The sequence below is a fragment of the Centropristis striata genome, chromosome 15 (assembly GCF_030273125.1).
Source record: "Centropristis striata isolate RG_2023a ecotype Rhode Island chromosome 15, C.striata_1.0, whole genome shotgun sequence".
Classification (NCBI taxonomy): domain Eukaryota; kingdom Metazoa; phylum Chordata; class Actinopteri; order Perciformes; family Serranidae; genus Centropristis; species Centropristis striata.
This window is the reverse complement of record NC_081531.1, coordinates 8,636,980-8,651,194: the sequence shown is the minus strand read 5'-3', so window position 1 is coordinate 8,651,194 and position 14,215 is coordinate 8,636,980. Positions and strand designations below refer to the sequence as shown.

General features: G+C 39.9%; 1 protein-coding gene across 7 annotated transcripts in view; it reads left to right on the top strand.

Annotated features, from left to right (window-relative positions):
• LOC131986535 (vacuole membrane protein 1-like) overlaps positions 1-14,215 on the top strand; it is a 65,907-nt gene that overhangs the window by 7,230 nt on the left and 44,462 nt on the right. For all 7 annotated transcript variants that reach the window (XM_059351538.1, XM_059351541.1, XM_059351539.1 and 4 more), the window contains exons 4-5: positions 1,266-1,356; positions 2,746-2,856. In XM_059351538.1, the coding sequence (XP_059207521.1) occupies positions 1,266-1,356; positions 2,746-2,856 (202 nt within the window). The remainder of the gene's footprint in view (positions 1-1,265; positions 1,357-2,745; positions 2,857-14,215) is intronic.

The window sequence follows — 14,215 nt, the reverse complement described above, 5'->3', positions numbered from 1 at the left end:
CACTTTCAAATTGCCAAGCAGTTTGATACAGGTGAAATTCCAACTGGGAACAGACCGTTTTTCTTCAGCTTGCTGTTACAAGGATCAGTTCCCTGTTTGTTTACACTGTCAATTTGGTTAGTTATGTTTGCTCTGCTGAGCAAACACAACTAACCTATGGGGGTCTATGGGGATTTGCTCATTTTTAGAGCCACCCTCAAGAGGCCATTTTAGGATTGGCAGTTATTGGCACTTCTGGTTGGCTTTATTCTTTCAGTTTTGCCTGCTTGGACATAACACACAAGGAAGCAGGAAGCAATAAGGCATGTTCTCTGACAAGTTAGCCATTCTTGACTCAACAACCAATCCCTGTTCAATTTTATTTTATTTATTTTAATGTTTTTAGGGCACCAGAAATACAAACTTATGCCAACTACAAGCAAATGACAACAACAGTACTTGATCAATAGCCATTCATGTTCACTTATTGAGTTTTCCTGTGGTGCCTTTCACATTGCAAGCATTGGGTGATTCTCATAACAGCCTCTTGAGCCAAGTGCATTTAAAACACCATTTAAAAAATATTACATCCAGCCACTGACCTTGAATTGTATAATAATGATAAATACAACCCAGATTTAAAAAAAAAAAAAAGTTGGGACACTGTACAAAACTTTAATGACAGAAATAGTATGCATCAAATTCAGAATATAAAACAAACATTTCAGTTTGAGCATCAATATCTTTGAGCTGTATATATTACAATTTCATGAAGGCTGCAAAAGATTTGCAAATCATTGCATTTTGTTTTTATTATATTTTTCATATCATCCCAACTTTCCGAATCCCAATTTTGGAATTGGGGTTGTAACAGCAACAACCAGATTTTTTTTTGTCATGCATCAATCCACAATTATAATACTTTATAAATCACTCAGTACCACAAAATAAACACATTTTTCTGTTGCCAACAGGTGGAGTTTTGCCACACTATGTTACCTGTTGCATCTATAATTGTAGAGGTTTGATTAGTTTCCAGCAGGTGTCTCCCTCACACAAAGTTTAAATGAAAATGACGTCCTTTATCTCCATCCAAGAATACATTTCATTTCACTCATCCTGTCTCCCTCTTGCTTCCAATAATTCCTAATCATTTTTCATTTGTCCACACACTTTGTCATCCATACTCTTCATCTTTCACCCTGTCTTGCATTCCATTCACCTCTGCCCCATTGCATTTGCATCCATCATTTTCCACTTTAATATTCGTCTTCTCCTTCACCCAGGCTCTGGCAGCAAAGACAGACTGTGTTTGGCCTTCTGATCCTGCTTATCCTCCTCTTCATTGCCTACTGCATTGAAGGAACACACCAGAAGGTAACTGATTACTCTGAATATTTTTTATATAACCCTACCGTGCAGACATGAATCACAAAGTCTGGGTCTTTCATGGGAGAGTATAATTTAGTCAATTTTTTTTCATGGTGGTTGCTTGCCATATAATTACATGCTAGTTACAGTTTTCTACCTGTTTTTTTACCACCATAACAGTGACTGGAATGTGGGTGTTTATTTCTTGGAGGGTTGGTGGTTTGATCCCTGGCTCCTGCTGTCCACAGGTTGAAGTGTCCTTTAGCAAGACACTCAAGTAGCACCAGCGCTTTGTCCTACTAAGATCTAAAAGTGCTACTTAATGCAGTCCATTTACTATTTCTTTAGGTCCTGCATAATGACATGATCAAATCTGATTGTAGTGCAACTGCCCCACATATTTATTGGCACAGAGGATTTGCAACACAGGTGTGCCTGTGAGAGGATATTTGCATGGACATCATCTCTAACAAGTGTGTGCTTGTGTGAGTTTGTCTACATCATGTTAGTTTAATTATTAACCTCCTACAAAGCACATCTGCTAGCCTCGTATGTCTGTAGGGCAAACTACTAACTCTGTCACTGTAAATCACAGCAGACTGTGCTATATAGATCTGAATAGAACTTTTCCCTCTTTCTTTACATTTTGGTTTTTCCACTAGTATTATGAAACCCACTACCAAAAAATGTTTTCTTTCAGTGTTAAATGAAGAGGATCAGAAGTTGTGTAATAAGTACGTAACAATCACCCATTGCTGGCTCTGCACTTCCCAGCAAAGAGTGAGGCAGTGTTTGGTGTTTTCGTTTTGCTGGGTTTCCTGGGAAATTGAGTCTTAGGTCAGAGCCTCCCTCACTTCCCAACACCCTCAGCCCCCTCCCTTCTTCTCGTAATCTACACACTCCATACTTCCTCCTAAAAACGACCTGCCTTGCCTTGAGGGAGGAGGTGTAAACCCAGTGGTAGATGCAGTGATAGTGGCAGATGAACAGGAGGAAGAGCAACATGGAGAGAGATAGAGAGATATTGGCTTGTCTTACTTTACAAGTTGTGTAAGAGCTGGCTGCCACCAAAAAGAATAATGGTGCTGTTCTTCTGTCAGTGTACTGAACGCTCCTACCCTACGGCTCTGTCCTCTAAACTCAACAACAACCTCTGTCTCTAAAGGTCTCTCTCTCACTCTCTTCCTCTCTCTCTCACTTTCTCTACCACTCACTTGCCCTCTCCCACCCTTTTAAGTGCCCTCTGTTTTGCACACTTTCATTCTCGTACCTTCTCTCACTCTGTCTCTGTCCCTCCTCTCTCTGTGCCCCCCTCCCCTCCTTTTTCTTGTTTTCCTCACACTGTGCATGTGTCTCTGCCATGTGGTTGACCGTCCCTCTTTCTGGCCTCTGCAGTATGTACGCTACATGGAGAAGAAGACGCTGTGGTGCGCCTACTGGGTTGGCCTGGGCATCCTCTCCTCCGTGGGTCTTGGCACCGGGCTGCACACCTTCCTTCTCTACCTGGTAAGTAAGTGTTTTCTGTCACTCCACGACAAGTTGCCCGCCACTATCACAGTGCAGTAATTCACTTGCCTGTGCATGTTTATGACAGAGCTGAAACTCAAACACTGTGGATGATGGGGGTGCAGTGACGCAGGTCTAAAAAAGCTGTGTTGATGCTGTTGTTGGGTTGTTGCTAAGGCTTTAATAAGAGCATTATTAAAAGCTTTTGGAGACTCCTTATGCATTTGCACATGCATGCGTGAGTTAGTATGGGTTTGTGAGCGCGTGCATTTCAGAGCGGGGCGGAGATGAATAGACGCTGTGGTAGCCACACTGTTTTGACAGGCAGTCTAGGAACAATCGCACTCACTGACCCCTCTGACTGAGTGCACACGAGGATAAAAACACTTTCCCTCCCCCTCTCTGAGTTCTTTCTCTTTCCTCTTTCCCCGCTCTCCTGCTCCCCACTGTGTCACTCACTCTCACTCTCACTTTCTCTTACACTCCCTCCCCTTAGTCGTTCTCCTTTTTATGTCTCTCCTCCGCTTACAGTCCCCCTTTTACTCCCCCCTTCTACTTCTCCCTTCTTCGTTTTGTTCTGTTTTTCCCCCAACTCTCTCCGTCTCTGAATGTTGTGGCGCAGTTTCGAGCATCAGGAGGTATTGAGTCCCTACCGCTGATCAGATCAGGGTCCCAAAACATCTGCTTGTCTTCACTGCTCTGAGTCCATCTGTCATCAGGGAGTCCACCGTCGCACTTGTATGCCCTTGCCCAGTGGAGCTGAACTGGAAACTTTGAAGTGCTTGTCCTCCATTCTGCTGTGTTTAAAAGCCAAACTCTGGCGCTCCCAAATGAAATTTGAGAGGTTTTTGCTACTCTCCCTTACTGACCCAGCTCACTATTTCAAAAGAATTTTGTGTAGGATGTCACCATCTAGCGAGCGCTGCTGCTAGTGCAGGTTGTGGTGTCATTGAGTTCATGACAGAACTTGGTGCTCCTTGCTGGAGCTGCTGTTGTGCATTTTTTATAGCGTTTGACTGATATTTTTTTAAAGGCCGATACCGGTGCAGATTTTTTTGATTTAATATGTTGATACCTGATGTTTTTATGTGAATATTCTTTTTTTATTCTTTTTTGCCTTATAATGTGAATATTCTCACAGCATTCCATCTTTCCCACCAAATTGACTTCACTGGAAATGCCTCTAAAGCTGGATTTAGACTGTGAGACAGTGGCATAAGCATTGGAACATTATAAGCTTTTACAGTCTGACAGACCTTAACCTGTTGATGGCAATCCAACTGGTCCACACTGGAATAAGAATATATAAACAAAAAATAATAACCTGTTGTCAGTAAGGATCATTTTTATTTTGAAAATGAATGTCTTTAATTGACTGATATCAATATTTTTTGTAAACCTGTAGCCTTATTATTAGTATAACCATATTTGTTTATGTAAAGAACCCTGTCTGTTCTGGTATCTGATTCCTCTCTCTGAACTATGAGTTTTTACTGTAGATTCTGTAGAGGCTTCAAGGAGCCATTGAGATTCTTCAGTGAGATCTAGATTTCTGGGTTCTGACAGATATTTCTGATACTGAAAACCAAAAAAGAATTTAAGAATTTCTGTGGTGAGTGAACAGTGGTGAGTGCCATCAGATATGTTGTCCTGTTTTGAGCAACTAGGACTGGGTCAGTGATTATAACTGGGTCAAACAAGTTGTTAATACTTGATAAGATGTCCCCACAATCGTACAAGTCTAACACTTGCAGCTTGACCTTTTTGGCACTGTTTGCTTCCTGTCCATAAGACTTAATAATATGCTACTAAATGAGAACAGAAGTGGGCGTCTGTGTTTGAAAGCTCTTGACTTTGATTTACCCCCATGTCTACAATCAGAAAGAACACCAACACAGCTACTCTGTAAGTGGTATACAAGTGCACCAGTGGAGATATACACTAGCTCATGGGAGAAGTGCTACAATGAGCATTTATTGCACAGCTTCTCTTCCAGTTGACAAATTGGTGAAACACTCATTGCGTTTTCACCTCACCTTCACCTGATTGCGAGGAACGGAGCACAAACAGTCACTCAATTAAGCAGTTACTTGACTGGCACTGGAAATTAATGGCAGCAGTTTGATAATCAGTTTAAAGTAGGGTGGTTTTAAATTAAGAATTGCCACAATTTGCTGTTTCCAATTTCTCTTCTTTTAGGGCTTGGTGATATGGAGAAATATCAGATATCTTGATATTTCCGATCATATTCTTTCAATATTGTTATTGCAGTGATGTATCAGGGTTGACTTTTCTGAGCTTCGACAAAATATTAAAAATTTTTTGATAAATAATCATCAGCAATAGGCAAATGATGGAACAGCTAGAACTGTCTGGGAAGTTCAATATATCACATCACTTTATTCTAATGCAGCCTTTTAACAACATCTCTGCCATATTACAATCTTACAACTTCTAAACTCAGACTAAAAACTCAAACTGAAAGACAGTATCTAATCTCATATTATGATAGCAATATAATATTGATATATTAGCCAGCACTCCCTTCAATGATAGTTTACCAACCTTCTGGTTGTTTTGGACTGTTGGTTGGATAAAACAGGAAGCATGAAGACAATACCATGGACTGTTTCGACAATTTATAGACCAAACAAGCATTCAAGAAAATATGCACTAGATGAATAGATGAAGAAAAATCATTGTTAGTTGCACTCCCACGTGATTATTTTGGTGACAGATATAATCATAAGCTGCACTTACAGCCCGATATTACACTCTGCTAAACAATATTGTATATCACAAGTAAATTTACAATGACTATGCTCTGTAATTACATATGGTATGTAGAAATGAATCCGTTTCATAGAAATTAATTAAAGCCATTTAATATGTATTTGTAAAAAACAACTTTTTTCTTAATTGTCAAATGTTTATAACTGACCCAGTTGATTGCTATTGACAGTCAGTAGAGGGTGCCAGTGGATTTAAGATGTTAATAAACCAGAAAAATCAGTGCAGAGTAGTATTGTAATCCTTTACATATTGTATCATAATATTTATACCAAGTATCAATATTTGAATTCACATCAAGGCTACTGCTGAAGATTAATTTATTGTCAATTTTCAAATGAAAATTGAAAAGACAAATATATCAGATTATTGATGAGCACATCCAAAAATAAAACTACCAACAAATACATTTCCCTGAGTTTCCCTACATTCCAGTTTTCTAGTAATCTATTACATAAGCAGTTCTTTGGTAATTCCCATTTCCTTGTAAGATGTAAAAAGGCATCAATACTAGCAGGATCAATAACCATCAATGTCCTGTAGTACTCTTTTCACATGACAGAACATGTGACTCTGTTGTCATATGACTTCCCCTACCTTCCCAGTTGTCATCATGTGTCTGGCCCTTTTCTGGACCTAACCACTCAATTGATCCTAATTTTTAATTTCCTCCAGTTACAGTAAATATGTGGTCACATTTTTCTCTGCCGACACAGTGTCGACGTCATTGAACTGCTAGATGTGAGGTTTCTGTTTAACCTCTGTAAAATGAACATGAAAATCTTGTACTGCTTATAGGTTTTTTGTTCTAAATAAAAGACTGCACATCACATATTACTGCACGCATCCTTCGTGGTTGGCGGGAAGCAGTAAACATTATATTATCAGAGTACTGTAGTGCCACCAACAGAGGGGGTTGCAGAGCCAGTAACATGCAACACCTCGAGTCAATGAAACCAGAGCAGAAGTGGCAGCTCTCCTGTTCCCTGACATGGGCAATTGCTGCCCTGTGTCTCCACTCTATGTTTGCGTCCCGCTGAGACTGCGGGAGATCATTGTACATGGACAGGACTGGTTATTGGAGAAAGATAAAACCCTGCAACTCAAGCGTGGAGAAGAAAAAAAGCACACTTCTTGGCACACCATCAAGTGTATTTTATCCAGCTGCTTTGAGGGAGGAGGTCGTGGGTGGGTGCTTATAATACAGACCATGAAAACAATAAAATCATGCAGGAGCAGTGGAGAGATCTCATTTCATCAGGGGCTGCATAGGAAAGGATCAGCACACACAGAGGCACACTTACACTCAATGAGAGTCCTGCACCTGCGCATGTATCTGCCATAATGATTGTGAAGATCACAAATATGAGTGGCACCGGCTTTCATCCCCACTTAGGTTTTTAAGTATTTGTTTTCTAGTGACAACTAGTGTCACTGCCCTCCATAAATCCTCTTTTAACTGAGAAGGGGTTAGCGATGAGTGTGACTCTTGAAAGCTTGGGAATGTTGTAAATATTTTAGAAGAGAGCTCATCTGAGTCATCCACCATTAAATTACTTTCAGTAATGGCTGTTGCCATTAAGTCATTATGGGCAGCATGAAAATTGTTGTGCTCAACGTTAAATCAACAGCAACAAAGAATTAAAGTCATTATAATTGAAGCCGCGCACGTTGCTGTTTACATAATAGCAACTGGGGTAGTCTTTTTTTCAATCCGTCCTAGCTTTGAGCTGTTTAATGAGTGAGAGGTGTACATGATGTCTTTCTGAGAGAATTATTTATTTTTTTTGGGGGGGGGGTGACAACAGCAATAATTTTGGATAGTAAAAAAATCTAACCGTGTTTGTAGCGTGTTTATGATTTACAGTGCCTAGTCTTTCAAAAAATAAACCAGTGGCTCATCTAAATAAACGCACATTCTGTAGTTTTCTATATTCAGTTTCTTTTAGGATCGCTAAATTATAGGTTGCAGAGGAGGTTTGTGTAGAATATACAGATTTTCCCCAGCAAATCCCCTAAAATTAAGTTTTGGCTGTTGGCAATTACCAGGAGCACAGCTTTAATTAGCCCCAACTATCGCTATAAGTGCAGAGCAGGTCTGAGAGTGTAGCTTCCACACACACTGTCCCTGCATTGTTGTGACTATTACACTCAACCACTGCTGCTCAAGTCCTTACAGTTCTCTCCTGCTCATATGCCGTTTTACAGTTAAGTGCAGTCCACCCACACATTCTCAGTGACAAGAACATGTGGGTGAGGGAAACTCGGTCACAGCATGGCTGGGTATCGGACAAAGGACTGGTGTGTGTGTGTGTGTGTGTGTGTGTGTTACACTAGCCCTCATTCACCTGACCATTGTGTGGCTTTTACAGTGATGAGCCTTGCTACAACCCCAGAAGCAAACAATGGGGCACCTTCTCATTCACATCAACAGAAACCTGGTTGCTTTGTTTGAGTTGTGACTCACACAGTCCCGCTGGCCTGTATGGAGTAAATTTTCCACGACTTGTGTTTTTTTTGTTTTGCGATCACCTGATAAGTGTTGATAAGAGAGTTGTTTCTGACCTAATAGCTGATAAGGCTCTGGTCGGCTTTTCAAAAAGACTTAAATTTACTCTGATGGGTGTTGACCTGCTGTATATATAAGCATTTATTTATTTATTTATTTTAATTCGCTTTACATGCTTTCTGTGTCAAACATGACTCAACAGCATAATCCCTGTTCACCAAAGTGAGAATTGATACCTTGCATGCATGTTATCCGGACCATGAGTGACACATCAGGATCAAATTCAGCAGTTCTTTGAAAAGCTGAAAAGCTACTCTTGACTCACCACTGGCTGGCAGTAACGGATCTCTCTCGCTTTAACTTCAACACCTCTTAAATTCAATTTGAAGCCATTCATTTTTAACTACATCTAGATAGTGTGTCAGAACTTTATCGCTTGGATTTGATCCTCTCACTACTGAACGGGCAGTATTACTTACATACCATAAAAATATGTTGGTTGGGAATTTTACACTGGTAAGTTATGGATCTGCAGCTGCTGGTGAGGGGGATGTAACTTTTGGTTTAAATATGAAATATCACAAAAGGGCTTTTACTTATTTTGGCCCAAAAAAAGAAGGGGGGAAAAAATAGCACGATTGCTTTCATCTATGATTTTTAAGTAATTGATCTTCTTTGTCATAAGGTTGGAGACATGGATCTGTCCAAACATCTTTTGAGTTACTCATCATCAAAACTTCTTGAAAAAATACCAGAGAGATGTGTAAAGGAGATATCCATGTGTGTGTGTGTGTGTGTGTGTGTGTGTGTGTGTGGGTGGGTGGGTGTTTTCAATGGCTCCTCAATCTTAATTGTCACACCTCAGCCATCCAAGGCATGCGTCTGTCTGTCTCTGTCTTGGAGGCCCCAGGAGTCCTGTTAATACCAAGTACAATAACCATTTGCTCTGAAAGACATGCATGCACACACACACACACACACACACACACACACACACACACACACACACACACACACACACAGTCCACAGGAAGCAAATCCTGGTCCAAAGTGGGCTTAGCGTGTAGCCAGTCTGGAACGAGACCAACAACCCTGCCAGAACAAGCCAAACCTTACCAGACCAAACCAGAGCGCTGCTGGCAGACTGCATGTTCTTAAGTTATTTAAAGCATAGTTTTGTTATGAAATTCAACTTTAAAGGTCGCCCAGTGCTTTTTTCAGTAACCCATCACACCATTTCACACCCTCAGGTGGGTCTGTGTAAAGGTAACTGCTTCAGTCTCCTTTTAATTCTGATGGACTTTGTGTGAGGACCAACATTTTGTTTCCCTGCAGTAGTTTTAGTTGACCAAATGAAACACAGTCAAAGAATGAATGTACACTTATTGTATTTTGATGTAATTCCAGGCTCAACACAAACTTATAAAGTAGAAACCAGGCTCAGCTTTTGGTGGTTGCCATTTTTAGTCACCTTATATTTTGAGTAATTATACAGTTATACTTCAGTTTTATAATGAAAATGTGACATAACGGGAAAAAAGTTTTGTCAGTAATCGATCAAAATTATTTGTAGTTTGCATTTCATCTAATATTTTATTCATTTTGAATGTTGAGTGTTATCAGGTAATGTGTCCACCCTCAATTCTTGATACACAAAATACAAGTTGTTGAGCTGTTTTCATTTTCTTCCTGGGATCCCTCAGCAATATTTAAATATCACTAATGTAACAAATGAAAATGTATTTATTTTGGAGTGCACATTTTGCTGTTCAGTGTCCCTATTATTTATAGGTTAAAAAGCCTAAATTGTAACCTGGCAACTGCTACTGTTGAGGTTTTTAAATCATCCATAGCATCTTCACAATGAAAAAACTTTTTCCCATAACAATCTGTTAAAAAGTTAATTATTTTTGAAGCAAAGAAATGAAATGCAAATTTCTATACATTTAATCTGTTTATTGCATATTTTACATTATCATGTAACTAAGCACAGAGCTGGTTTATTTCACTTCAAGTCTAGAGCTTTTAGACACACAGAGTACTGTGTAAAATAATTTCTGGTTAATTCAGAAATGTGTTATTTGCTTCCTACACATTTAAACTGGTAGTACCCTTGTCAGAAAACTAGCTGTAATATCCATGATAATAATAATTTGTTAGAGACTAAAATGTTATTTCCTACTCAGTTAATTTAATTGCAAATAAACACATATTTGCATTTAATTTTCCTTTTAGCTTGTGTACAGCGTGAGGTTATTTAATTTAATACTGTTAGTCCTGAACTTATATATTAAATATAATGTTAGCTTCAAATAGTTTGGATTGAAATGAAAGTGTTATCTCTCAAGGGTATAATCCAATGCTCAGTGGGGGGTCAGTGACTGTCTGTCTGCTAGTCAGGGTGAGGTTTCTGAACATGAAGTCATATGGTAAAACCACAGGGATAAATCACTGGGACCAGCCCCTCAAACCTCCAGCATCTCACAGTCCGTATGTGTGTGTGTGTGTGTGTGTGTTTACCACCCACTTCTAAACACCCCTGCCCCTCCTCTCTGTCTCTGCTCCATCACTGGACCCAGTCCAGCATTCTCCTACCTCCCTCTGAGATCCTGACCAGGGCTTCTTCATAACGAACCAACCTCTAATGTTTGTCCTGCTTTGCCTCCAGCAGTCTCCCACTGTAAGGAGCGGTTAACAGGTTATGCTAGCCGGACCGTGTCTAATGTGCTTCAATGGCCCTTGACAACCACAGTGACCTGTTAATGACTGGACCGTCCTGTGGTCGTGGTCACTGAGAACTGGTCAGTTTATGGTCACCCATTAATGTCTGGTTTGGGGCTTCGGAAGAAACTACATTTGCCACCATAAACTAACATTCATGCCGTGGCTGGTAGCATTGTGGGCTGCATCTGCTAGAGTCTTGTGATTGTGTAAAAACATTAATTTAGGGACTGTATAATGTGGCAACACAATTAAAAGTAATATAAAGTGTAGTGCAATACACAACATTTGATTGTCATGTATCACTGCTTCCGAATGCTAATGTGCTATTTTTTTAATTTAATGTGATATGTGATTAAATGTCATGATGGGTGCATTCACTCAAATACATCTGTTTATGGTTAATCTGCATCCAGAATTAGAATTTGAATAAAATGTAAAAAGCCCCCTACTACAAGCTGCATTGCAATTTAACTCATCACACCTACACTGCTCCATTTTGCTATGAATCTGTATGTGCACACCAGGTCACATAAAATGAAGTATTGATTTATATATCCCCTGTTTAAAAGTGAGAAATATTATAACATTTGCGTTACTATTTAGTGGATCCCAAGGACCAAAGAATGTGATAGACTGTCCAAATATGCAGCACTTCGGGGTCAGTCCTTGGCCCTGTTCTTTTCTCTAGTTACCACTTGGGCACATAATCCACAGACACAATATTAGCTGATTTTTTCATGCAGATGACATACAGATATATTTATCTAGGCCCACCAGTAACAACCAATAAATCACTCTTAAGACATCAAGTCTGGCTCTCAAACAATTCCCTTCAATTGAATACAGATAAATCGTAAGTCATTATCATAGGCCCAGACACACAATCACATTGTTCACATTGTAACTCATTCTACTCATGTTTAAGCAAACACAACTTTTCTAAACTGCAGCTGATTCAAAATGCCGCTGCCACAGTCCTCACTGATTCCAACAAAAGTGTAGTTTAAAATCCTCCAATGAAATCCATGTTAAAGATTCTAGATCTCGATTCAAAACCAGGGGCGACCAGGCATATGCTATCAGGGCACTGTCACTCTGAAATTATCTGCCGGAGGAGATCAAGCTAGCAACATCTCTGTCCAATTAAAAAATCTCCTTTAAAAATGCACTTTATGCACTTAAATGCAAGTTATCGTATGCTTCATTAATCCTCCCTTTTATGTTCTTTGTATGATGATTTTATTTTATTGGATTCTGTTTTTATTTATACTATACTATATTTATATAAAGGTGCTATACAAATTAAGTTTATTATTATTTTATGATCATGCTAGTCGCTCATAGCAGCAGCAGCAGCTAAATATTGGCCAACCTGCTTTCACTTCCTACTTGAGTGGGTACACTGACAGACATTTTGTTCATCTGTGGCACTGGGAGGAAGCTCCTTTCCGCTCATGTGCTTTTGCAACCGCCCTGCTCGTAGCCAATCGCTGTCCCTTCTCCAGGATAGATGTTAAAAGAGCACTTTACAACACATCAAGTTATTTGTTATCATTTCGCCCTCATCCTCCACATAGTGGATAGTGGCCACATAAATCACTAAAAATTAGCAAATGTCAGTCAACACCTATCTTTATGGACAAGAGGTTACTTCAAGAGATATAGAATGTGGTCCTATTCTCTTTAATATTTTCTTACAGGGCTGATAACGAACACCTTGGGCTTCAGAGCTTTGTCCAGCTTTTCAAAAGCTGTGCCAATATTCAGTTTTACTAACCCAAAAGCAAAACGGTTTAACAAATGTGTTGAATGCATTTTCTTCCTCTTAAAACATTTGCCATCCAATTATTAACTCCTACATTGTTTACATCCGTGTCTGCTAGTTTTGTAGTCTTCTTCTTCACTGCTGCCTTTGTTGCTAGATTGCTCCTTTTTTTGTTTGGCAGTAAAGGAGCTACTGCACTCTCCTTATGGCTTTATTTTTTTTTCTTTCCTTGCATTGGTTTCCAAATAGGCCTACATGTTGGTGTTAACAAGTTCCTATCATCAGATTAGCAAAAACATTTGTGCTACAACATTTCCTTCACTGTCACACACAATTATGAGAAATACAGCAGTACGACAAGTTGCTCTCCCTGTGGAAAAAAAACCCCCTTAGAGGTCCTTTAAATTTTAGGACCAGAATTAAATAACAAAAGAACCAGTGAGTTGTAATAGTGATGATATATTATCAACACACACACACATACTTTATTGCCGAATCCAAACTGTGTGTGTCTCCTCCGAGTCTGCGTGGATGTACTTTACCCAGGAGTGGGGATCCCACTCGTTTTGGAGGCCAGGCGTTGGTTTCTGCAGGTCGCCACAGGAATGCCAGCAATGTTGCCTCCATTGTGGATCCCATCGGGTCAGAGAAAGGAACTTTGTGCCTCTGTCAGTACTGACGTGTATTTAAGTGGCTGCAAACATCATCAACATTCGGCTAATCTCAAAGTAGACACAGTTAGGAGGTGGAATAGTTATTTCAGCATACACACCACGACTTTGTTTATAGTAAACAGTGTATAAGATGGAACAATGGTTTCCCTCAGAGAAGAAAAAAAAAAACTTCCCCCACTGTGTAGTTTGTATCCTGATACTAATCATCATCTGTGCCTTCTTATGAGATATTACGTGTGTTTGTGGGCCTGTTAGTTTGCGTGTGTGTCATCATGCCAAACTAAATGAGACAGAGCAGCTACCTGGATGTTGTGGGCTGGGCTGAAGATTAATAGTGACTCACCTAGACAACATGAGAGGACTGGGCTTTTGTGTAAGGTGAGAAGCAGTGACACAGCATTAGACGGAGGGAGAGAACGAGAGGGAACAGGTACTCAGAGTCACGCAACACTCTCTGTTGGCAGGCTGTCTGTGTGTGTTTGGTAAACACATATTACCTGGGATAGAGGTGGAAGGTGTGAGCAAGAGGAATATAGTGTTTCTTGGCCACGCAAACATTATGCTCAAGGAGTCTGTGTGCAGAAAGTATATGTGTGTGGATATAAGGTAGTTTGATCCTACTGGAGAGTTGGACGGGAGGATGTGAGGCTGGGGAGTATCCAATCTGACTGGGTCAGTGCTGGGAGTTTCTCCCACTGGGTCACTAATGATTTCCCCATTTGTCTTCTGCTTTTGTAAGAAAATAAGTGTCTGAACATCAGACAATTTATCTAATGTAAATATAAATATGACTATGCCTGCTTACTAATACTCTGTGTATAGAAACTAATCTCTATCATCTAAAGGGAGTGCATTGTCCAGACAGAAGACATTGCAGTTTCCTGTTGCCTCACACGC